General features: G+C 40.3%; 1 protein-coding gene across 1 annotated transcript in view; it reads right to left on the bottom strand.

Annotated features, from left to right (window-relative positions):
* Positions 1-25933, bottom strand: part of Lama2 (laminin subunit alpha 2) — a 577324-nt gene that overhangs the window by 110446 nt on the left and 440945 nt on the right. Inside the window, 6 exon segments of the mRNA XM_036168737.1 lie at positions 428-566; positions 2344-2507; positions 3181-3297; positions 12931-13141; positions 14790-14952; positions 19626-19737. Coding sequence (XP_036024630.1) covers positions 428-566; positions 2344-2507; positions 3181-3297; positions 12931-13141; positions 14790-14952; positions 19626-19737 — 906 coding nt within the window.

The following is a 25933-nucleotide window of genomic DNA, read 5'->3' as shown; positions in this document are numbered from 1 at the left end:
TTTGAAAATTAATTTTAGAAATATTTGACAAGCTAAGCTATAGACTCCAACAGGAGAACTGGTGAAGAAAATATGGCACTCGGACACAATGGAATTTCTTTTTTCAGCCACAAAGAATAAAACTATGTGGTTTTGGAGAAAATGGATACAACTGGAAATAATATTAAGCGAATTAAACCAGTCCCAGAAAGGCAAATATTGTAAGTTTTTCCTCATTCACAGTATCTAAATTTTATATAGTAAAACAAATCATGCATGTACATAGAAAATGAAAGTTGAGTTGAAATTGTCTGGGGAATCAAAGGAGACAAATGGGAGAGATTAGGGGTGAGGAAGAGGAGGGGATGAGGATGAGGGACATGCTTAGTGTACAATGAAAAAGGAATTCAACTTCCATTCTTAGCACGTGATGCTCTCTGCTTCTTACCAGCTGTGTAGCTTCGTGGGCAAGATCTTTGGCTTCTCTGGCAACTTTCTCAGCTTCATCAATATTGTCTTTAATATTGCTGTAAGCTCTGAAGGCTGTAGTGGCATTGAAAGAGATGTTCTTAGCCTCATCCAGGATTCTGTCAGGTTAGACCCAGAAAAGAATTTTAGAGGAATTAGCACTCAAGCAAAGAACAACCAAGGCATAAAAACCCAGTTTCTGTGGGATCATGGCCAATGTAAGCAGGATAATTCCAAACCCTACTGATGTGTCTATTGATCGTATCGTGTTTTGTTGTTCCATTTAAACTTATATTCCTCTAGACTTGCTATGAAATATAGCCACCATGCCTTTTAAGATTTTGGAACCTCGGGCTTACACAGGGACACATGCTCAGCCTGGAAGGAGGGGACAGGACCTGCCTGTACTGAATCCACGGGTTTAAATGAATCCCCAGGGGTGTCTTGGTCCTGGAGGACATGGGAATGGAGGGGAGGGACTGGGGGGAAGGTGGGGGTGGGGCGGGAGGGGGGAGGACAGGGGAACCTATGGCTGATGTCTAAAATTAAAACACATGTGCACAGCTTGAAAGAGTCAGTTCTCTCTTTTTACTGTGTGAGTTTTAGGGATTGAACTCAGGTCTTCAGACTTGGTGGCAAGCATCTTCACCCACTGAGCATTCTTTCTGCTCCCCCTTGCTCTCTCCCCCCGTGATAGCCTGCTAAATCCTTTGCAACCATGTGACCAGGCAAGTGTGTGCAGGGCTACAGTACTTCCCATTATTTGTCAAGCGCACTGCAGTTTCCAGAGCACTTGTATCCCATTAATCAAATGAATTTAACAGTGTCTTCAGAGTAGGCACACTTCCCAGAAAGCATAAAGAGATCATAGAAAAAAAAAAAAAAAAACCAAATCATGACTAATATATCCCTAATGGGAGATTTGGAATCTGCTGATTACTGGCCACTGATTCATCTACTATTCTTTGATCTAGATTGGGGAAGGTTTGTTAAAAATCTAATTGTGCATGGGATGCTTGACTTTCCCATCATTCTTTCTGCATCAATGATTATCAAAGATGAGAACACAGACTTGCATGTAGTGCATATTAAATAGATTTATTTTGGAAAATTATTCCTAGGATGAATAGCTCTTTTTTTTTTGTGCTAGTCACAAAAGTATAGAGGAAGTAAATTGGCCATACCTAAAATTCTGTTTAATAAGCAAACCCTGTTTTCCAGCTTTCTTTCTTCTGGCCCACGTGATAATCCCAGCTAGAGTGAGCTGTAGTTTATTATATTTCTTTTTATTTTTGAAAGGGTTTCTTAGAGACCAGACTGGCCTTGAGCACACTGCAGTTGAAGCTAGCCTTGAACTTGTGTTCTCCTGTATCCACTTTCCTGGTGCTGGGGTTCTAGGTGTGCCCCATCCAGCACTAAACTGTTACTTTAGAGCAGTGCGTGCAGTATCTTACTGGAGGGAGGAGACTGAAAAGCTGTTTATAAGGATACACATTCAGAGGCATTTTCAAACAGAGAAATGCTAAGATTGCATTAGAAATAGAAAACTGAAATGTGCAGCAGAATGTGTTTGTATATTATTTAAAATGCTAATAAGACAACCCTGGTTGCCTTCTAATAAAGAACAAAACACAATATTGTAATGGTAGCCTAAGGCTATGTTCATTTCCTAACCAGGCATAGTTGAATTCACTTTTAACTGGGACTTTTGATGCTTTTCCAGGAAATCTTTGCCTACATCCTCCTAATTAGGATCTTCCATAGAAAAGCCATGCGGCTCTTTTGTTCATAATTACAAAAATTGAGACTTGAAAGTGATTTTCTACCCTTTCTGCTTGTCTAAACTTTTGGATGAGTGTCAAGCTATGCAGACATTTCCAACCACACATGGCATACCCATCAAGCACAGCCGAGGAGTCATTCAGCTGAGCCGCATGGCTCTCCGCCTGGAACACCTTCTCAGCAAGCTTCCTGTCCTTTATTTCCTGAGAGAGGTCATCTATTTTGTCACTAAGCTCCTCGGACATCGGTGGCAACTTAGTTTTAATGTCTTCAACATACTGATTCAGAGAGAGAAGAAACAGCATTAAGAGCAAGTGCACCCAGGCCTCCTTGAACTTGGTCATTTCCTTCAGACATACAATCACACATGCTCACTTTTTCTCTTCCTTTAGAAAACTTTCATTCTACTAGCAGAGCAAACAGAAAAAAAGCAGTCATCTAAATTGAAAAACATAGAATGTTATGAAGCCAATTGACATCATGAAAAGCCTGTTTTTCTTGTAAGGTTACTTCATGGCAACAAATGAAGAAATGACAATCATTGGGACCTTTTAGATCCTTTGTGTCCTTATTCCCACATATCACTGTGCAACAGATGAAATAGTAGGCCAAAGGTTTGCTTGCAGATTTTTGTTTCTCTTTTAACTAATGCTATATGAGCTAATAAAACAGATGGTGAGTCTGGCCTAGGAACAAGGAATGACCTGTTCAACACAATAAGTAAAAAAAACAAAAAACCCACAAGCTTGCATAAGTGAGTACTCCAATAATGTTAGGTCCTAATTGTTACCAATAGATGGGTGTGTCCACAACACTATACTACAATAACATATTCTCACAAAAAAAACAAATAGAGGCTCTTGTTTCTGTTACTGAGTTTTGTTGCCGACATGGGAAGGAATTCTGTCACCCTCTTCTTTCTCTTCATTCTGAGGTTTATTCAATACTCACATCTATGACTGAGTTGATTTCATCTGCAAGTCGGTTGGCTTCATCAAGTAAGTCATTGCCCTCCTTTAAAGTGTTCTCTATTTGTCGTTTGCCACTTTCCAGAGCCTCCTTCTTTTTCTACAGCATGCGAAGAAAAGGATATTACAATAGCATCTGGGGAAAGCCCATCTCTACAGTGTGCTCCTATTTCCCCTGAGCTGTCTGAACACAAGATTCACAAACAAAGTGTATGATATCAACAGTTTGGCTAGATGACAATGATTTAACTTACCTGCTCAACCCTCTTAAGAACTCTTCAACACAGAACATGTACAAGGGATCTCTACTTCCCATTTGAGAAAGCCATCCAGGCAAAGAAAAGCAATGTGATAGTTGCTAGAGAATTCAAAGGATTGCGAAAGCAAAGTGGGACCTCCATCTTAACTACAATGCAAGTGCTGAGCATGTGTTATGAGCACCTAGTGTGTCAGATTAAACTGGAAAAATGTATTGAGTTCCAGAATGTACACAGCAATGGTTACATTATGAGCATAAATATACTCTAGGGAAATACTGTAAAATTCAAAAGGTGGGATTTTTAAGGGGACTTAAAGAGAGTATCTTTCAAGAAAAAGGAACTGTCCCTCGAAAGAATAAACCTAATGGATGATTTCATAAGATGAGAACTTCTCTGTGGAACTTACAGCTTGTCTCAAAGCTACATGTACTTCATTCCTGGCCTAGATGAGGAAAATCAGTGGGAGAGAGTTACTGCTGTGCCTACACGTGGAGTTTGCCTTTGCCTATTATTTTCTTGGTACTTCAAACTCATTCATATTCTGCCAACCCTCATCCCCCCTACATGTTTAATGTAATTAATTATAATGTTAGTCTCTGGACTTTATATGTTTATATATTTTTTATATAAATAAACACTAATGATAGTTTATATTCATATTAATGTAATTTTTAAAAGATGTTCAGAGCAGCCTATAAGCCTTTGATTTTATAGGGCCCATGTACATCAACTTGAAATGAGCAGGAAACTGAGTCACTGCAGTGCTGTGGTCTTAGCGTTTCTGTCTCCATCAGATTTCTATGCTGAAATTCAACACTCTAATGCATCAGTATTAGGAGGTGGGGCCTTTGGGAGGTGATGGGAGAATGTAGCAAAAACCTCATAAACGAGGTCAGTGCCCCTATAAAAGAGACCCAGGGGAGCTTATTCACCCTTCCACCCTGTAGGGCCACAGCAAAGAGAGGAGTTTGTGAGCCAACAAATAGACCTTCATCAATCACCAATCCTCCAGTATTTTGATATTGGATTATCTACCCCTGCCCCTTGGACTATTTGACATAGATTCATTCTGCTTATAAGCTAGATAGAGCTGGTATTTTGTGATAGCAGCCAGAAAGAACTAAGGCACTAACTGAGGAATAGCAGACAACATAGTGTAGTTAGAAGTGTGACACATGGGGGCGGGGCTTGAGGGAGAGCACAGCAGTTAAGAGCACTTGCTGTTCTTGCAGATGGCAAGGTTCAGTTCCTAGCACTCACACAGTGGCTCACAAGCACCTGTAACTACAGTTCCAGGGGATCTAATGCTTCATATGACCTCCTTGCACTCCTGCATGTATGTGATATACATACATGCATTCAAGTACACACACATACACTTCAATAGAAATTTTAAAGGTGTTACTCTTATCCTCCTAACAGGCCTTGAATCCTGAGCTGCAAAAAGACTGTCTCTTAGACTACAGAAATCATGTTTCTTATTTGCACTGAGTGAGTGCTAGCTTCATACCTCTGCTTCCTAATTTTATCACCCACCACTTCTCCATGCTCCCAGCATACACATCTTTTCAGTTCTCTCTACCACATGTTCTTAAGTCCTTTGGGCTATGTTTCTTTATATTTTCTGCTCATGGCCAGTTCCCTGACTATCAACCTGAAAAATCATCTGTGTTCCTCTTAATCTTTATGTACATACTAGGTAAAGCACATCAAGCAACTGCCATCCTGAGGTGAATCCCAGTTTAAAAACCTACAAAATTAGGCCAGGTGCTGGTGGTGCACGCCTTTAATCCCAGCATTCAGGGAGGAAGAGGCAGGTGGAGCTTAGTGAGTTCAAGGCCAGCCTAGTCTATAAAGTGAATTCCGGGATAGCCAGAACTAAACAAAGAAACATTGTCTCGAAAAAACAAACCAAACCAATCAACTAACCAACCAACCAAACAAACAAGAAACCAAGCAACCAAACAACAACAACAACAACAAAAACCTACAAAATTTTGAGCAAGCAATGTGGCCTCTCAGAAATTGCATAATTCTCTACTACTCAAAAGTGTGGCTCCTTCACCAGCAGCACGGGCCTCAACAAGAAGCTTGCTAGAAATGTCTCGTCTTAATTCTTTCTGGGAAGTACTGACTCGGAATGAACTCTGTAACAAGAACCCCAGCTTCTGAGAAATTACACAAAAAAGATTGGTCTTCTAACTGCCAGGCACGAAGAAATGCCGCGTAGTTGTTAACTATTCTATTGATAGTTTGGTGCTTAGTTCTCATTTAGCTTAATTATGGTCTACGTGTGTGAGTGTGTGCATATGTGTGTATATGAATGTGAGTGTATTTGTGATTGTGTTTTATGTACATATGGCATATGTGTATGTGTGCATGTGTGTGTGTGAGAGAGAGAGAGAGAGGGAGAGAGAGAGAGAGAGAGAGAGAGAGAGAGAGAGAGAGAGAGAGAGAGAGAAGAGTGTGTGTGCACCTGAGTGTTTGCTCTTGTGTATGGTGTATGCACATGTTTAGGTAGGTAAATGCCTATCTGCAAGTAGGTGCATGTGCACATACGTACGTGTGCATATATTGACACAGATGTCTTCCTTAATCATTCTCATTTTATGTTAGACATAAGTTCTGTCGCTGAACACAGAGCTCAAGGATTTGGTTGTGCTGACTGACTGAGGAGCCTCAGGGATCTGTCTGTCTCCGCACTCTCCCATTACTGAGGCTACAGACACAGGCTGCTACATATGGCTTTTATGTGAGTTCTGAGGCTGTAAACTCAGGTCCTCAGGCTTGTGTGGGAGGCACTTTGTCAACTGAGTCACCTTTTAAGGCTCCTTTAAAATTTAATCTGTGGGGGTATTCCACCAATTATAGATATATAAATGACTTTCATTTTTTATAAAGATTGATCCATCTTGGTTAGTTTTTTTTTTTTTTTGTGGGGTGGGGTGGGGTTCTAAAATCATCAGTTATGGAATGGACATCAGAGAAATAAAGACATCACAGATGCATGTGCAGGGACCACTGAAAAGACACAGCCTGCTGAACTGTGCATCGTGATGGATGATGCATAGAATGTACAAGGAAGAATCATAGTGCCAGTTGCAGATCATGCATTATACACCAACACAGCATTACTCTATACATTGTCTCACATGTCCAGGCTTCTAACCACTTCATATACTTGCTAATTAGAACAAAGAATATATTCTTCACTACAGTGTGAATCTCATAGAAACAGTCTTATGCAGCCCTGTCTCTCTAGTACCTTTATGAACTTCCCCAGTGAATAGTGTTAAATGAATGAATGAAAGGGAAGCTTATGGCTTGTGTTGTGTGTGATGCAGCTCATTGAGCTGCTGTGTCTCTGGAAGATTCAGTGGATTATTTGTTTTTTGTGATTGCAACTTCTTTGACAAAAATCCCAGGAGGAATTCCAGTGTCACTGATTTCCAGTCACGTCTTCGCTTCCAAGGGTCTGGATCTCTTTACATAACAGCCACTCAGCCCCTAGCTCTTGTATAAATGTATGTAAAGGTACATTGTACACAGAAATTCAAAAGTGCTCTTTTCCATTGTGATCTGCTTGTAGTAATACACCAAGGCCATTTAAAATACTATGTCAGGGCTGGACCGATGGCTCGGAGGTTAAGAGCATTCATTGGCCACTCTTCTAGAGGTCTTGAGTTCAATTCCCAGCAACCACATGGTGGCTCACAACCATCTGTAATGCAATCTGGTGCCCTCTTCTGGCCTGCAGGCATTGATGCAGGCAGAACACTGTATACATAATTTTAGAAAGTACTATGCCAATGGTGTGTTAAATAAAGAGCTACTACATCTATTTCCATTTAAGTAAACTAGAGAGTATCTGCTTACAGTTTTGATTGGATCTGTTCCAGGAGCCAACTAGAATGAAAGCGTCACAATGTGTGTGTTTTTATTGCACTAAAGCAAATGATGATCTAGAGAGAGCAAACAAGTTTTAAAGGTGCCTGATTTTCAGAATAGGTGATAGATTCTAGCTTTGAAACAAGGAATATGGAGGTTTGGAGCTCCAGAGAAATCAGAGAAAATTTTGATTTCTCTTTGCTTTATGCCATTCTCTTGTTCTTATTGATTAATAAAAATATTTTTATATTTGTGCTGGCTACCATTTGGGGCTCAGAGGATCCAATCAGAATTGAAGATATATATATTTATGACACCTCTGGAAGAGTATTATGGTATGGATCTTAAATGTTCAACAAAGGCCAAGTGGATCACTAATACAAGAAAGTGAAAAATTAGCAGGTGAGTCTCCCTCTTTCTCATTCTCCTCCTCCCTTTTTACCTTCCTCCTTCCAGGACACCACAAGGTGACCATCCTTCCTCTATGGTGATCTTCCTGCCATGAGGTTCTGCTGTGCCATAGAGAGCAAATAGCAGAACGAATAGGTCATGGCGGGAGACCACTGACAGATGGAACCTAAGTAACCTTTTTTTTTTGTATTTGTTCTGCCACAGCAGTGGCAAGATAGCTAACACAGAAGGAGAAAGAGCATTATTAGATTAATATGTCAGCTTAGGTAATCATGACATTAATGTTTAAATAAAAAGGAATGAATAAAGATTGATGTGGGATATGGAATACATGGACTGGAAGCTCAGAGTGTTTAACAGACAAAAAAGGAAGGACCCTTTATAGAGACAGTTAGTCTTTAAAATTATGCTAGTGTTGGGGAGAACTCATGAAGTCACACCCCTGAGGAGTTATTGGCAACTAATGGCTCCTGTGGGAGGGAGATCAGTTTTTCTTTAAAGAATGAAGCCTCTGGTAGGTTACCTGAGCTCTAGCCTATGGCCCCGTATCTATGCACATATTGGTAGCTTTAAATGGACACAGTGAGTGAAAATAAAGAGACACATGAAGTTGGGATGGGCAAGTGTGGGTGTATGGAAAGGAATTGCAGGGGAGAGAATGGGTGATGGCTTTGATCACACACATTACACACACTCATGGATTTCTCAATAAAAATAGTAAGTATTCCATAACATAATAGTTAACTCATTCTGCTTAGATATCAAGGTTGATTATATTCCTACCTTTGCTTTCTAGTTAGATCTTCATCGCTTCAGAGCCCTACAGGATAACTATTGCCCTTCTCTTTTGCTGTGGTTTATCGGATAGCTCTTGTAGGAACCTGCAAACACCATGTCCCTATCTACCTTTATGTAGTAAGTTAGTGTTCTTTCTTGCAATCTTTTCTTCAGTCAAGTACTAAGAGTGGACACGGGCAGAGGGTTCAGGACATACCCTTTGCTTCACTGGGTTGCTCACCTGATCCTTCACCATTTCCTCTCAATGGCTAGAAATTTCCTTTTAACTCAGCCACCACCAGTAGCTTATGTTCAGAGCCTTCTGTGATCTCATTCCAAATGGCATTTGCAGAGCCATCTTTCACTACTGACTTTTATGTAGCCTGTGAATGAGCTGGCCTGCTCTACTTGACATTTCCTGCAATTGTCTTGTACCTTCACAGTTGCATGTTGTAGTGCATCTTCTCCTCTCCCGTCTATCAGTTTCTCATAATCTTGGGTGTAGTGCCATTATGTTTGCAAATATTTTGTTGACCCTCCTAGCTAATAGAAATTATAATATTAAATATAGGGAAATGATACATTACCTAGGTTTTTTTTTCATATTATAAGTTTGATTCAGTTAGTTTTTATTCATACTCCATCTGAAATGACTGGGTTACCAACAGCAGCCAGATTTGCTCAACACTGAAGTGTTAGGTCAGTTTACTCTCTTGGCCTATAATCACACTATTTAATAACACAAAGCTTAGTTTTCAGTTTACAGGAGCCCCTAACCAACCCTTTAACATGTATTTTAGTAGATGAGTCCGTATTTTGGTTGCTTCCTATAATGTTTAAGCTATAGACAAAACTCTTTAGTGACATAACCCAATTTTCTTGTAACTCAAGATTTGGAATCTGCTTATTCCCACTGGCTATCTATGCCAACATTCAATCACATGTACTCTATTCCAATTCTACCAATCATGAATTCTCTGTCACACGTTTCCTCTTTTCCTATATTTCTTTTCATGTGCCTGCCTCTGTTTCTGAAATGTTCCTCACCTCTGCTTCCACTGGATGGTACTTATACTCTGGGCCCAGAACAAGTGTCAGCATCTCTATGCCGGGGCAGGTAAGCTACCCCTACCCACATTGATTACTTCCATGGTAATCACTGCATTGTGTAGATATAACTGTCTTGTTAAACAAGAAACACAGAGCCAATTGCAGAGTTAAAAGTCAAGAGGTCAGAGCAATAGATGAGAGCTGAAAACCTTACCCTTCACTGCTGCTCTGTCTTTCCTCTCTGCAAGCGAGCTACTTCCTGTGTCCTGTCTTTTATATAGACTTTCTGTTCTGCCTTCTCATTGGTTGTAAATCCAGCCACATGACCTCCTAGTCACTGCCTGTCTGTACAGACCTCCAGGTCTTCTATGGTTGGTATTGAGATTAAAGGCGTGTGTCGCCATGCTGGCTGTATCCTTGAACACACAGAGTTCTGCCTAGCTCTGCCTCCCAAGTGCTGGGATTAAAGGTGTGCACCACCACTGCCCAGCTTCTGCTATGGCTTGCTCTGACCCCAAGGCAACTTTATTAATATACAAATAAAATCACATTTCAGTAAAAATAAAATATCACTATAGCAGTGCTCAGAGTGGTTTGCTTGTTTGCCTGTATGTACCTCCAAGTAGATTCAGGTTATTAAAGTCATCAGAGTTGTTGTACATCAGAGTTTCTTAGAATCGAGGCTGTGTCTGAGTCACTGGAGGATTTGCTTTGTTTTCTTTGTCTATTGAGATGAGGCTTTGTTATGTAGCCAGTATAGTTTGGAACTTATTACCCTTTTGCTTCTGCCTCACAGGTAGAGACATCATAGGTGTGGGCCACTATCCCCAGCTTTGGAGGATATTTTTAAGAACAAGGTTACTAGCCGGCCATTTAAAAATAAATAAACAACTATCCAAATATTAATATTTGCATCTTAATATTACCTTAATAGTAGATACAGTACAATGAAAGTTGAAAGCCATTTCAATATTAAATCTGCTCTGTATGTTATAGCCCACTGTTTCCAAATCCATGTGGCCAGTAAGTGAATCCAAGGATCTTAGGAATGGATACCAGGTAACACCATAGGCCAGCCTATGTAGATTCTGCAGGGGAACCCATGAATCATGGATACTGTCCGTTTTCTTTTTTTCCTTCCTTCCTTTGTGAGCCCAGCCTTTAACAGCTGAGCCATCTCTCCAGCCTCCCCCCCCCTTTTTTTTTTCTTAAGACAGAGTTTCTCTCTGTACCTGCCATGGCTATCCTGAAACTTAATTTGTAGAATAGGGGGCCCTCCAGCTCATGGAGGCCCACCTGCCTCTGCCAACCAAGAGCTGGGATTATAGGCATGTGCCACGACTTCCTGGTGGGTACTGTCTGTTTAATGAATTCTTCTGTCAACTCTTGTTTTACAGTGTGTGTGTGTGTGTGTGTGTGTGTGTGTGTGTGTGTGTGTGTGTGTAAATGTACATGTGAAAGTTAGAAAATGACCTATGGGAGTTAGGGTTCTCTTTCTACTACAAGGGGTCCGGGAATTAAACTCTGTGTTTTATGCTCTGGCACCGGGGCTCTTTCTTATCCACTGAGCCATCTCAAATGGCCCTAAGCGGCACTTTTTAAGACTAGACTGGCACCAATCTTAGTAGCTCTACCAATGTAAACAAACAAACAAACAAAAACCACTATATTCATGATAATTGACTTAATTCATCTATCTCATCCAGAAAGTATTTAAACAAGCCTTTATTACCTATGTGATAGCACAGCATAGGAAGTAAAAATACAAAAATGATGACATGGAACCCCAGGGCTGACAGCATAGCACAAGTGTCTGCCAGCATGCCCGAGAATGACAGCGCTTGGTTTTACACATCACTGATGTGAGGAGAAGCTGAAGTCCCCCTCAGTGTGCCGCGGTAACTCTTTCTGAAATGCTTCTCCAATACTCAGTAGGCTTTCCACACGGGGAATTTTAATTTCTTAAACTGCTACCATAAAATGAAGAGATCGACCCCTGGGTAAGCTATGGCACTGGGGTGTCATGATGGAGCCCGTGACAGGACAGCCTCAGCATTTTCTGACTCTCCAGAGACTGCTTTCTCTTGATTATTGCTAGTGTGTCACTGGTCCCCAAATTAGTTAAGAGCAGATACACGACTTACAGTGCATGTCTACCTCCTCAGTCTCTTACCACTGTCACAGGGCTACATCCCAGAAGAGGGAATGTCTCCCCCAGTTTTCCTTTAATTTACTTTGCTTAGACCCAAAGGAAAACAGATCAAATAAAAGAACAAGAACTAAAACATGTGGCTGGTTTAATTCTCTGTCAGTGACACTCAACAAACATTTTAGAAATTGTGTGCAATGCTGGGGTATTGAGTTATTGCTGTTTGTGAAATTCCACATTAGCAGAGCTGTGGGTTTCCTGCATCCTTCAGATCCGCTGGGAAACCAACAGCAAGAGTTGGGTTGTATATGGAGAGAGAGGTGTTTAAGCACCAAACACAATTCTGTGTCGCTGTGTACACTAAATGCACTCTCAGAGGACCTAAGCATTGTCCATGTTATGATCAAGGAAGAAACTGAAAAGCATGAAAGGAAGGACGAAAAAAAATGAAGTGAGGGAGGGGCAGAGGGATGGAGGGAAAAAAGGATGCGGCAAAGAACCTTTTTGTTTGTTTTAAGCTCAGCAGCACACTGGTAAATGGTGAGGGGAAGGAGGGAAAATAACCCAGACTCATCTGTCACGTTAGTCCCATTAAAACTGTCATTGTCCATGAACACATTCCAGAGAAGAAGGGAATGAAGGGTCCCTTGATCGGGTCTCTCGGGTCTCTCATATATATCCTCAGCTTCCACACATGCAGAGGGAACTGTAGTGATTGTTTGTAACCACATCTCTGAACTCAGTTTGTCAATCAGGTTGGTGAACTGCAAAATTGTATGACACTGGGACTAAGCAATCAGCTATGTTCCCTTATAATGTACTTGTTGTAGCATTGGGAAATGGCTTGATCCCATCTGGATTTCTAGGTGGTAGCATACTTGTCATTGACATGGAGGTTCTCTGTCTCTCAGGGAAAAGCTTCTTCCAGGCCATCATTACAAACCTGCCATAGTCTGGGTGATGCAGATGGATAGATGGACGGATGGACAGACAGACAGACAGACAGACAGACAGACAGACAGACAGACACACACACACACACACACACACACACACACACTGTTTTGTTTTGTTTCTTAGAAGACCTCCTAGACTCACAGTCTTGACCTTTGCAAACCTATGCCGACTTCACTATTCTAGATGTGCTCAACCTTCTCCCCATTCCCAGGACAAGGAGGAGAAAGCTCCCAGCTCTCACCTCCAAAATGGTCATGTTCTTTTGATTGGCAGCAGACAAGCGATTAGCATCTCGTGTTTTCTCTGTGGCTTCTCTCAGTAGATCCCAAGCATCGTCAAGTGTGTCCTTGTAATGTGCCAGCTTCTCACGGAGGTCCTTTTCCATTTCTTCATTCTGGGCTCTGGGTTCTCCAACCAGCCTGTTTATTCTCTTTGCAAGGCCTTCTGCTGCCCTGCAAATACCCCCAGTTCCCAAGTGTACATCATAAGGGTTTACTTATATTAAGCTATGTTATGAGGAGATGCTAACACAAAAAGGTTAAATATATGTGAAAACACACCAACAGATTCACTATGCACTAAGTCAAGGTGAACTGGTGTCGGATTTTGGCAGAATTTTAGATTAAAATTGAAAAGACACCTGTTATGTTTAGTAGGAAGCTTATACTTTTGTTTAGGGGTATCATAACATGGTCACAGTGTGATGGATGAAAGGATAAGTTTTGTTTTGCTGCATATATAAAGACAAACAGATCAAAATGCCAGCTGTCCCAACACAATGCAATACTTTCTTTGTCTGTGAGGAGTGACTGTTTGCTTAGGTAATTGTATCTAGAACTCCCAGGGTGTGTTGATATTTTACTTACCAGGCAAGGTCTCTGTGTATTCAAGGTCATACTAGGGAACAGAGACAAGCGTGGTGATACACACCTTAATTCCAGTACCAACCATAGAGACCTGGAGGTTTATACAGACAGGCAGTGACAAGGAAGTGAGGTAGCTGGGCTAAGAGCCAATGAGAGGGCAGAAAAGCAAGGCACATAAAAGCATGGGTAGACAGGAAGTAGCTCACATTTAGAAGCTGCAGACGTGGTAAGGTAAAGTTGGCTAGTGGCTGTTCCTATTTCCCTGACCTCTAAGGCAAGCTTTATTTATTAAAGCACAAATAAAATATCACCACACCAGGGTTTTGCATAGCTAGCTTAATACCATAATTTTGTTGTTTTGTCTTTTTTGTTTTTATATTTTGGAGCTGATGACTGTACCCAGGGCTTTGCACTTACTAGGATCTACCACTAAGCTAAATCCCCAAGCCCCTTAATTTTAATCTACTCTACTTTTTCTTACAACTCAGCGATCTTGAAAGCCCTTGACTTAAGTTGCCAGCATTTCCTAAAATGGCAAACTAATGATGGCCTCGCAAAGTATGACTTATTTATCATTTATCAAATTAGGTGGTCATCTCCTCCTTTTTCCCCTTCTCCCCGCACATCTTTTCTTTTTCCTTCTGAATCTCCTTCTCCTCTCCTCCCTTCCCCCTCCCTCTCTCTCTCTGTCCTCCTTTGCGACAGGGCTTCATGTACACCTGGTTGGCCTTGGATTTGCTATGGGGCCAAAGATGACCATGAACTTCGGATCCTCCTGCCTCTCTATCTCACAAGTGCTGGAATTGTAGGTGTGTCATCATGTCCAGTTTATGTAGTGTTGTAGATCAAGGTCAAGTGCTACTAGCCAAGTCACACCTCTAGCCTTTTAAGCTTATTGATAGTTCCAACACTTGTAACAGCAGTAATTAGGAAAGCAAGCCTATTGGCCTACTTATGAAAGGTAACACCAAAAGAAGTTCATTTACTTCATATATATATATATATATATATATATATATATATATATATATATATATGAAAAACAGGCTTTTAATTAATTTTAAAGCAGAGTAGGTAGAACTAAATGAAAGTATGAAAAATAAATAATAACAAACATCCCCAGAGAAGAAAGGAAACCGTATTCTGCTCACCTATGGGGTAGAAATGTAGTTAACCCTTAATAACACTATTCAATTGATCAAATGAAAAGGCCCCAGAACATCTATCTACTCACACCAACTCATCCTCAGCCTTTTCCTTCTGGGTTTGGAGATCTTTACTTCTGAGTTCTTCCAGCATCCAGTCCATCTCGTTCTGAAGCTCTTGCAAGTTTCTCTCTGCAGTCTTGTCTTGACTTCCTAACGTTTCATTTAGTTTTACAGCCTTTTCATTTACAGCTGTTGGGGGTAAGACAAATTTTGTAAATTAGGTAAGGAAAATGTCTCATGAAAAACTTACCACTTTCTGGGTGTTCCTGCTGAGAACCAGAGGCAGGTACCAGTGACAGTCAGCAACAAAGAGGAAAATGGGACACTAAACTTCTTTTGAGAAACCACAGTAATTAAATCATTATGTGTCTAGCCTCCAATGGAGGACATATAAATAAAGAAGAGATTCAGATTCTCTTCAGGGACAGGTAAAAACTATGAGAGGCAGAGGTTAACACCTTGTGGCTGAACACACAAGATCTTTTGCATTGTTAACCAGTCATATCCAGTCGGTTTTAGAATACTGAGCATGGACATGCTATCGGCCGTGCACTCACTGAACACTGACCTGCCTTCACATTTCTACAACTCCCTCATCTTCAACTTTTAAAGGAGAGAAGGAGTACCAGTTTAGGGAGGAGGGGAGCGGATTAGGCCAGAGAGACGCATGCCTTCAGCAGTAACATCCATCCCGAAGTCTGTGTTTACTCTGCAGTAAATGGGGTTTCAAGCTGTGCTCTTTGGTATATTAGGATTCTCCAGGTGCTTCAAGTACTCTACAAATGATGTCTGTTCTGCCAAGAAACTGCTTGATAGGTTGGTGTTCTGGGCAAGATTTCATTTGGAAAAAGAATTCTCTGTCAAATAAAACTTTAAAAACTTAGTGAATTGAAATAGTTACATAGCTCTATCATTCATTTTAGCCTCACGTTTTCTGAATGTTCTATGGGATATTAATTTGGTGAGTTGAAGGGAGATATTTTCTCAAGCTCTTTGTCTGTTGAATATATATTTCTATAATATTACCCATGAAAATCTTTGGAGTGAAGAAGAGTCTGGCCTGCTCAAGAGGTATTTTCTAACATTTAGAGGTTTATCTGGAGACCTCTTTAAGATGTGATAAATCTTGAACTTTCCTTATTAAACAGTTTTTTTTTTTTTTTTCAGATTTGCACTGGGCAGAGCTCCCAGCTCATGTGCATACAGCAGTCGGGGTAGGCTTTGAGTAGGTGGCTCTGAAATGTGGTACCCTATCCAGAGGTACCAGCAGCATACTGGAGCTTTTTAGGTATGCAGATTCCCAGGCCCCACCACAGATTGACTGAGACAAAGAGTCTGGGAGCCAGGCACCAGCAATCTTGTGTTTGACCAAGTCCTCCAGAAGTTTCTGATGCCTGCTGGGTGTAAAGAACACTGAGAAGTGCAAGAAGCTGACTATATCTCACCTGCTCTTTCCAAATCACCCCCTTTCCTTCTAAATGTGTTCGTTAGAAAGTTGCTGTAGTCAACACTTGTTCCTGAGTGTCACAGCTAAAGGCCTAATGATTCATTTTCTTTCCGAAATCTTAATGCAAAACATAATTCCTGTGTGATGGTAGGTAGGCCGAGATGGGGCCTCTGCCATCTTACAATGCCTTTTATAGTCTGTTCTCAAAGATACATCTCTGCAGAGAAGAATTTGCTAGGAAAAGAATAGCCAGAGAAAGAAGATAAAGAAACACAGACCTTAGCTGCATCTTTGGGAATGTATATGTCACATCTTTTCAATTAAAATAGCAAGTGAAGAAGTAATGAAATTAACAGGCTACCCCAAAATGGCTGCAATAGCATGATGCTGCATTGAGAAAGAAATATCATTTGTAATTAAGAGGGGCTGGATCAGAGCTCAGTGGTAGAATATTACCCATATTACCCAGCATGCACAAGGCCCTCAACTCAATCCCCAGCACTGGGAAGAAAGCTAGTTGAGCAGACAAGGTTTGATCCTTCTACAGCTTATGTAGGTGGAACCAGAATTTAAACTAAAGATGAATACATTATTTAATCCTTTATTCCAAGGTATATAGTGTCCCTTTCAATACATTTCCTACAGAGTTGAAAAGAATTGCAAAATATGCCTCCTGAATTGACTCTACTTATTCTGATCTTATTTCAGAAGAGGGTTTTATGATAATTAAAATATTTTAAACACAAGGTAAAATCAATATAAGGGAAACCAGAGAAAAAGAAAAAAAATGAGAATAAGGGAAATGTTTATAGATAGAAAGCCATGCCATACTGTTTGTTCTGAAATACCCTAAATCAGCTTCAAATCACAACAGCAGCTGATGCACAGCACAGAATAAATGGAGTCTTCTTAAGGGAAGTAGGCAGCATCCATAAAACAAAACAAACCTTGGAGGAAGCAAATATGTTCTCCATATTAAATCTGAAAAGCCCTCTTATGAGTAAGTTTATCAGGGAGGAAATTTGTTAGTCTGTTCTGGGAAACAGACAAGAAAGATGCCTAGTACTAATTAAGTTCTGCTATAAGTCATGACATAAACACTAATGGGGTTGATCTCTGTCCTTCATTAATTCTAACCCATGAGATAAAATGCAGTTCACTCATGAGCTGATTGAGAGTTGTGGCACAGTGGATATAAAATTACAGTAGATATAAAAATACATTATGGTTGAATAGAAGTTGATTGTCTGTGAAGAGGCCATGACTCATAATGGGAGACGTTATGATAGATGAGCATTTCATCTATCTAAACAAAACTGAAACAGACAAAATGCCGGACCGAAGCATTCGCTTTTCCACAGCAATTTATTGCCACTAGTAAAATACAAAAGGACTCCTGATTACCCCCATACCTGAAGTTTAGGTGAAGGGAAAAAGTGTGGCTCTGTAGGATAACCTATTTAATTTTAGGCAACTTCTTTCCCTGCTCCCTGTTCTTTCTCTTTCTTGTCTTCCCTCCTCATCTCTTTTTCCTTTCTCCCCTCTTCCCTAAACTGTTAAGTCTTCTGTGGCCAGTCTCATAGAATACCTCAGCTAGAATTTAGTATATTTCTGGTATATACAAATTTGAACTTTAATTGTGAGACTTGCGTTAATTATACCAAATAGTGTCTGCTGTCAGAAATGAGCCATGTTCCTATTTCCTATTTCGTACAACTATCCCACACAACACCTTACATGAATTAGAAAATGGTGCTGTCCCTGCACAGACGTATTCAGGTCATCTGACCAATGCATAATGTAGGGAATAAGAGCTACCTCTCATGATGGACAATGCTTTTTCTTCTGGTGTACAGACCCATAGATGTGGTTAAATGCTATCTTTACACTGTCCCTAGCAGTGACTTTGTGTGGTGTACAAACTGTAAGATCCAGACCATAAAAAGCTCAAGTTGACCAAATTAACAGCTATATTAGTGTCTCTCTGTGGGGTGGGAGTAAGGATAGGGGTGGGGGAGTCATTGCAAAGAAGAGAGTAAGCAGTGATGAACTGATGTCCACTAAAGCGTGTATTAGCAGTTATGTTTACAAACAAGTGGCTTTAAAAATATGTATTTTATTTTATTTACATGTATGCACAACTTGAGTGTTTGTATGGATACCACGTGTATGCAGATGCCTTTACAGACCAGGAGAGAGCATTGCATCTCTGGAACTGGAGTTACAAGAGGTTTTTGAGCTGCCTGAGTGGATGCTTGGAATCCAATCTGGATCTTCTGCACGAATGGCAAGTATTCTCAAGCATTGACCCCCAAACCAAAGCTGAAATGATTTTAAAATGAGCTACTAGGAGGTTATGGGGTGGTGAGGGTTTGAAACTTCAGACAGAAGATGGGAAAGGTTACCTTCAGAGATCTATGTGGAAGGAAGCAGCTTTCTGTCATACATCTCTTGTTTGGAGGTATTTTCAAATAACATCAATGGAAAATAATGCCAGGCAGAACATAACAGTTTCATGGACCAGAGCATGGAACACACAGATATTTTGCTAGAGAAAGTCACGTGTTCTACCTCAGAACAGACTCATCTGAAAACACTGTTCCTCCATGTAATAGGGGAGTCAGTCATCATTGATGTTGGACCACCTGTCAGAATTTGCCTTGAGGTTTAGCTCATAGTCTCTCTATTTTTCTATATCACAAAGCAAAATTGCAAAAGCTCACAGCTTTGTAGACAATAAAGATGTTTAACTTCTTAAAGAAAAGAAGCCACTCTTTGAACCTTTTTAATATGCATGCATATTTAACATTTATTTATAGAGACTGAAGTGCTAAGGACTTCTTAGTCTGGGCTTTTGCCCAAAGAAGTGACTTCCACTTTAATTCTCAGTCATACTGGGAGATGCCAAGAACTAATTCCTAGGGAATTGTGAACTACGTGCCAAGCAGCCTCTGGTGAACTTGTGCAGCCAAATCCCGAGCAACAGATGTTCTTTCACAACCTGTACCAAGAACTTGAAGGACCATTTTGAGGAATGAAAAAGCAGTGCTCATGTACCAAATGGAATTACAAAAATAACTTTTAAAGGGAAAGGATTAACAAATTGTCGATAGCTTTAACTGGAAAAATAGCCAAGTATAGGTTTTCAATGAATTATTTAAGCATCTTAGAATTGATGCCTATTCTACACCCATAATCATTAATTAATCAACTGCCACTGACCACTCATTTAGCTCCATATGCTGTAGATTTCAGACAATCATGACCCCCAATATCTCAACCAAAATACTCTTCAAACCTAAGACTTGAATTTAGAAATGACACCTTATTACGAAGGAATTCCAGTCCCATGTAATCCCTTCCTTTAATTTGACTGTAGGTGAAAACTAAAAATTAAAACATGATTTTCTAGTACCTTCAGCATCGCGGACAAGCTCTTTAATGAATTCTTCTAAGGATTTTGCTCTTGTGTTGGTCCTCTCAGCATCTTGTCCTGTTTGCTCGCCATCTGCTGTCACTTTGGTCGCCTAATGGTCCAGATTTAGGAAAAGCATAATTAATAGAGATGATGAAGTTAGAGTTAGATAAACTCCCCACTGGCTACAGTTTCCTTTCAGATTTTACTTTGAGCCAAAGGCAATCAATGAATTATTGATCAGATGTACCGGCAATGACACCCTGTGCTCAAGTACACAATTAAACTTTATTACTTTTTCCATTAAATGGAAATCAGAGAGCTGTATTTGGTCCTATTAAAGCCCCCGTTATGTGTGATGACACAAAAGTGTTAATACACAGTTATGTGAAGTATCTTCAAGGTTCTGATGCCAAAAGTCTTTAATGGAATCCTCAGCCTCTGCAAGTTACAGTTTTGTCTGTATTTTATTTTCTGAAACCGTGTGGTATGCAGCAATGATTTCTAGAGGGATGAACTGGTATTCTGTCTCAATAAGCTTGATCCTATGGATTCAGTTTAGATCAATATGCTAATTAAGAAACAAAGGGGGTGGGGAGTACTTAGCTACTCAGTAGTTATATACCTGTTTTGTAACACTTTCAAGATGCCAATGAAACATTAAGACAGAATTAATACTTGCTTTCCTATGTGGCATCACCAGATATATGGCTGCTAGTCACAGAATCACACACTATGGTCAATAAAATGAAATGGAAGTGCCCAAACTGCTCTACCTTCCAAAGCATAACCTAAACTTACATGGGTGACACTGTAGATGCCTTTGACACAACAGGATGGATTTGAGGTGTTCATTGCGGACATAACATTGTCAAAAACAAGTAGACTGGATGATGTTAAACATTTCTTTAACAGCAATACAAGGTTCAGAGCACAATGGCAGGGCTTAAGCTTTGTTTCTCTATGTATTAGGACTTCTCTTTTGTTAAAACTGCTAGTAATCTAGTATTGACAATCAGAGAATCAAAATGTGTCTCTGTGTGATATTGCATGAGGTTTAAGTTTGCATAGCAGTAACACTCTATGGCGGTGTTTCTCAACCTGTTGGTCCCAACCTCTTGGGAATGACCCTTTCACAGGGGTTGCTTAACATCACCTTGCATATAAGATATTTACATTATGATTCTATCAGTAGCAAAATCACAGCTATAAAGTAGCAATGAAAATAACTTTTTGGTTGGGGGGGTCATTGCAGCATGAGGAAGTGAATGAAAGGGTCGCAGCATTAGGAAGGTTGAGAACCACTGGACAGTCTTGTACTAGAGTGCTTGCATTCCAGGAATGATCAGAGAATTTTTTTTTAAATTTTTTAATAAACACACTGGATTTTACACACCAAATGTTTGTTTGGCCAGGGAAAAACATAGCAGGAGATAACACTGGAATTGCTCTGCATTTTATTTTTTCCCCCAGGGGCAACAAGAAGTTGAATTAATGGTGGAATCTGAACTCCAAGTACTGTTACACAATTTTTAAATTTCCAAGTGTTGGCATCACAAGCATGAAAAGTGAAGAATCCATTGGGACCATTTAAAACTCTGTTTGCAGAAGGCAGTAATGACCTGGAGAATACTAACCAAGGTACTTAATGGTCTGATTTATTCTTCTGAAATATTAATAATGGGATTGTTTTTACTTTAGATTTTTGACAATTCTTTTTAGAAGTAAACTGTGCACATAATTTCTAAGTATCTCAGTTGCCTGCTTCCATGGTAATTATTAAGAGACCCAGTAATTTCTTTCAAATCAGGTCTCTGTAGCTATTTATACCCAAGGCTTAGATGTGTCAAATAATTTTACACACACACACACACACACACACACACACACACACATGCACACACACACACAGTTTTTTCAGTATTACTTTTGATTGCTGACTACAGTAAACTATTTAAGATACTGACAATCTGAAATATCTTAGAGGTTTCTGTGCTCTAAACTGTACCTTAACCTTACACTCTGATGATACCACTCTGATGTTCACATGTCACAGAACACCAAAATGGACTGGGTCTACAATATGGCCATCCTTCAATACCTTATGAGTGAATATATCCAGCAGCAGCACCAGTAAATCCTACTACATAGAAAATATATTTTTGACCTGATGTTTATTTGTTGCTGTAACACTATCCTTTCTATATTACCAACTGATCACATAGTCACACCATCAGGTACACTAATCTTTACAAATTTAATACAGCTAATCCTTTAAAATGTTTGTTAGTATGCTCTCTCATATATTTAGATGGCCAAGAACATATCCACTGTGTTCTTCTCTTGGCTTTCTGCACTTATGGAGTATTATGTAAGAGACTCATTAACAAACACTTTAGGTTCACATTATGCCCGCACTCCAGTATCACTCAGGTGAGAAACACGATCGCAAAGGTGATCACTAAGACTGGGTGGAATGAGTCTCCCTGGCTCCCTTTCAGCACATCACATAAGCCAAAGCAGCCCCTTCTCTGATCCCTTTGTTTCTTATTGTCTTTACCCAGAGTGAGCTTCTCCTTCACACTTTCAGAGACTCTAGTTTCGTTCTTCCATCCCCTTTCATTTTTTTTCTCTTCTTAGCACGGCTGTTGAGGGGGTTCTTAACCAGCCCTCCAGATTTACTGCAGGCAAGAATTCCCTCCATAACACCATGCATTTTTGGAACCATATTTATTTTAACAAATAAATAACTGACTGACTTACATAATGACTTCCCTCTCCTCTAAAAGGTGAGCACCACGAGAGCAAGTTTTTGCCTGTGGTGTCCATCATTTTGTATCGACCTCTTAGTATGGTGTCTAACTTAAAAAAGCAAATAGTCCCCGAATGTGGTTATACAGGTGACTAAAATTTTTTTTCTCATAAAACTTGCCAGAGTTGTTAGACAATTTGCGATATCTGACTAATTTTCACCTTTGGGTGCTGCCATTCTGTCTCACTTCCTTTATTCCTGAGCAAACTGGTCATGGTATGTGGCAAATTGCAGGGGGGTCTAAAATGTTGTATGATTGGCTGGTATAAAAATAATCAAACGAGCCACCCTTCTGAAGTGCTAAAGCCTGTTGGAGGAATCCCAATGTCATTCAGACTGACCATATGCCGCCTGGTGCTGTGCTTGCCAGTGAATGTGCATGGCAGAACAGGTTTCTGGGCTTTTCTCACTGTTCACATGAAGCTGCTACTTATGAACTGCAGCTGAGTACTTGGGAGGAGAGCCAGGCAAGAGGCCCTCCATTTGTAGGGACGCCATATTCTATCTCCTAGTCTCTTGGTAACTCAAAGTTGTCATGACATATGAGACTCCAGGATGGTGAAGTCAGGGTGGAGTCCTCAGACAGTTTAGGGCTTAATTAGGATGAATCTCTTTGGCACATACAATAACTTCCTTTCTCGGCTACACTCCAACAGAGAAGGAGATGTGCAGTCTCTGGTACCAAGACAGTGGCTTGGGTGGATTGACACACTAAAGGATAGGTTATTCAGTCAGCCTTTGCCAGACAGATTCCGTGCAGATTCACAAGGGCTTACAATGTTTTCATCTCAGCTACCTTCCTTCTTAGAGAGATACATTAAAACATGGGCCCTATTTCTATAAGGTAGAAGTAAAAGTATGGGAGGCTAAATGGTCTACTTGAAGTCACTGGGGGGATGCTGTGGGATGTTCTCTATGCTGTGAATGTGCTGCTCTGATTGTTTAATAAATAAAACACTGATTGGACAGTAGCCAGGCAGGAAGTATAGGCAGGACAAGCAGAGAAGAGAATTGGGGGAAGTGAAGGCTGGGAAGGAGAGACCTGCCAGCCGCCACTATGACAAGCGAGATGTAAGGTACCGGTAAGACATGAGCCATGTGGCAAAGTATAGATTAATAGAAATGGGCTGAATGTAAGGGTAAGAGCTAGACAATGGTAGGCCTGAGCTAATGGCCAAGCAGTTTAAATAATATAAGCGTCTGTGTGTTTATTTTATAAGTGGGCTGTCAGACTGACAGAGCTTGGTGGGGGCTGGAGAGAAGGTCTCCAGCTACAGGGGGGAAAGCACAGATTTATTGGCTTTGAATTGTTTGTCTCTTCCAATTGCTATTTCATATCTATCAAATACCTAGGTATATGAGGGAAACATACAAAAAAACGTCCAAAGCAGGAAGAAGCCATGGTTGCACATTGAGTGTACTTGTAGGCATGTAATAAATCAACACACTTCCAAGTCCATATCAGAACATCACCTAAATATAGACATTCCAAAACGTGTCTCTTGTTATACTGTAGGTAAGTCATCATCTGGCCAAAACAGCCCCAGAACAGACCCTACAAAGGGAAGCCATTTACAAATGCTCTGTCACCCAGGGCAGTGGACACCGGCAGAAGTGTCACTTAGGGTCATTTCCGCCTTTGAGTGCTAGGGATGTGTCTTAGCTTTGTTCACTCCTAAGAGTACCAGGCACCATCATTCCTACCAGGTGTCATCATTCCGGACAAACTGCAGGGAACTCCTAAGGAACAAGTTCACCCAGGAGAGGCAGTTGATATCTCCTGACAGATGCTAAGTATCAGCTGATAGGAGCTGCCTGTTGGATTTGGTCTGGGTGTTCTTTTGTTTTAGAATATTGCCATTCTTGTCATCCTCCCTCTTTACAGTTCTTTTATCTTTTGACTATTTGACCAATACCTATTACTTATCCTACTCTGCCACACACTCTTGCTCTTACCCTCTTTGATTTTCTCCTACCCCAGCTTGTACACTGCAATCTTTCCAGTGTCCCTTTCCAAAATTGCTTTGTGTACCAACACATTTCTTCTAATTATCTTTTGAAAATATGCTCACTCAACTAGGTTGCTTCCCCCCTGGCTTTCAGTTTTTGTTGATTTATTTTAGAGTATTTATATACAGACAGAATGCTTGATCATTAGGGAGACATTAATTTACTTCTGAATAGTGTGGCTTTTACCTCCCTGTGGTAGCTCAAACAGGTCTCACCATGCCTCTTACATTCTGCACATCATTTTCTTGGTTGGATATTGCTAGTGTCTTTCATTACAGGCTTCTCTATGTTAAAACAAGAATCTAATGGAGCAAATCTAACTGCATAATAGACAACATTGCTCAAATGCCATCCACCTTTGCATCTGCAGACTTATATGGTTCTTGCTATAATTACATTTCAGATTTAGTCATTTGCATAATATTTTCAAGGGTCATCTTCAGACACTACCTGCACTGTATATCTAAGTGGCAGTGACTCACTCTGCAGGCAAGCTGTTGGACCAACAACACACAAGGGAAGATACAGGAAGCTGTCACCTGGCTCTGTGGAATGGTGAGGGAGACATTTCTAAGGGTATGTCTTTTTGAATATGTCCTGTGTAGATTTCCAAAGGTGCCAGCCAAACCAGCATGATTTGCTACATATACCCTCACCCCCTTAAAAATACAAGAGAAAAAAAATAAAGGAGAATGCTAGCAACTTGAACTTTAATTTTTGAAAAATGAAAATAAAGCATCATAAACATGTGCCATTGCAGGCATTTAAATATTGAAAAACTAGTTTCATTACATTGTACGCCCTTCATCTTCATTAAGCTTGATTTTCAATAGACAGTAAAAGACAAAGCAAGCAAAGCTAAATTTTGATATTCAGGCGGTTTCTAGCACTGTCTTCTCATAGAATATAAAGCACATGAGAAGCAGCTATCAAAGAAAGTATCTAACTTAATATAAGTGCTGACTCATTTTAATACAGTTTTTGAGAAATTCAAAGTCAGCGCTGATTTTGGATTTGTCTACATTTTTTTTTGTAGCTACTCTGACACTAATCATTTTAGCCAGGAATGTTAGGGAAATAGATTTCTCTTTTAAAAATGAACACAAAATATGTAAGCACTTCAAGGTGAACGGGCAGGTGTTACACCAGCCTTGCAGAGTGAAAGTGAATGTGTCTTAACCAATACAGACACTAGGAATGGATATAGGCAACTTTGAGAGCATAGTGGACCTCAACTTTGGCTGATGTCAGAATCATCTGAGGTGTTCATGAAAATCCCAATGCTCAGACTGGACTTCAAGCCAATAGTATCATCATGATTCCTATGGGTCTGGGCCCTCACCTGGGTAAATTTCACAATGAAACCCTGGTCCAAGACAGTAAGTATTGGAAAATAAGAAGTTGTAGCCATTGCATGGGTTATGCTCTGGCCCAATCGCACGACTCTTTGCTTGCACACTGGCTGTGTAGTCCACTATTGGATACC

Source organism: Onychomys torridus, chromosome 19, assembly GCF_903995425.1.
Source record: "Onychomys torridus chromosome 19, mOncTor1.1, whole genome shotgun sequence".
NCBI lineage: Eukaryota > Metazoa > Chordata > Mammalia > Rodentia > Cricetidae > Onychomys > Onychomys torridus.
This window is presented reverse-complemented; position numbering and strand designations above follow the sequence as displayed.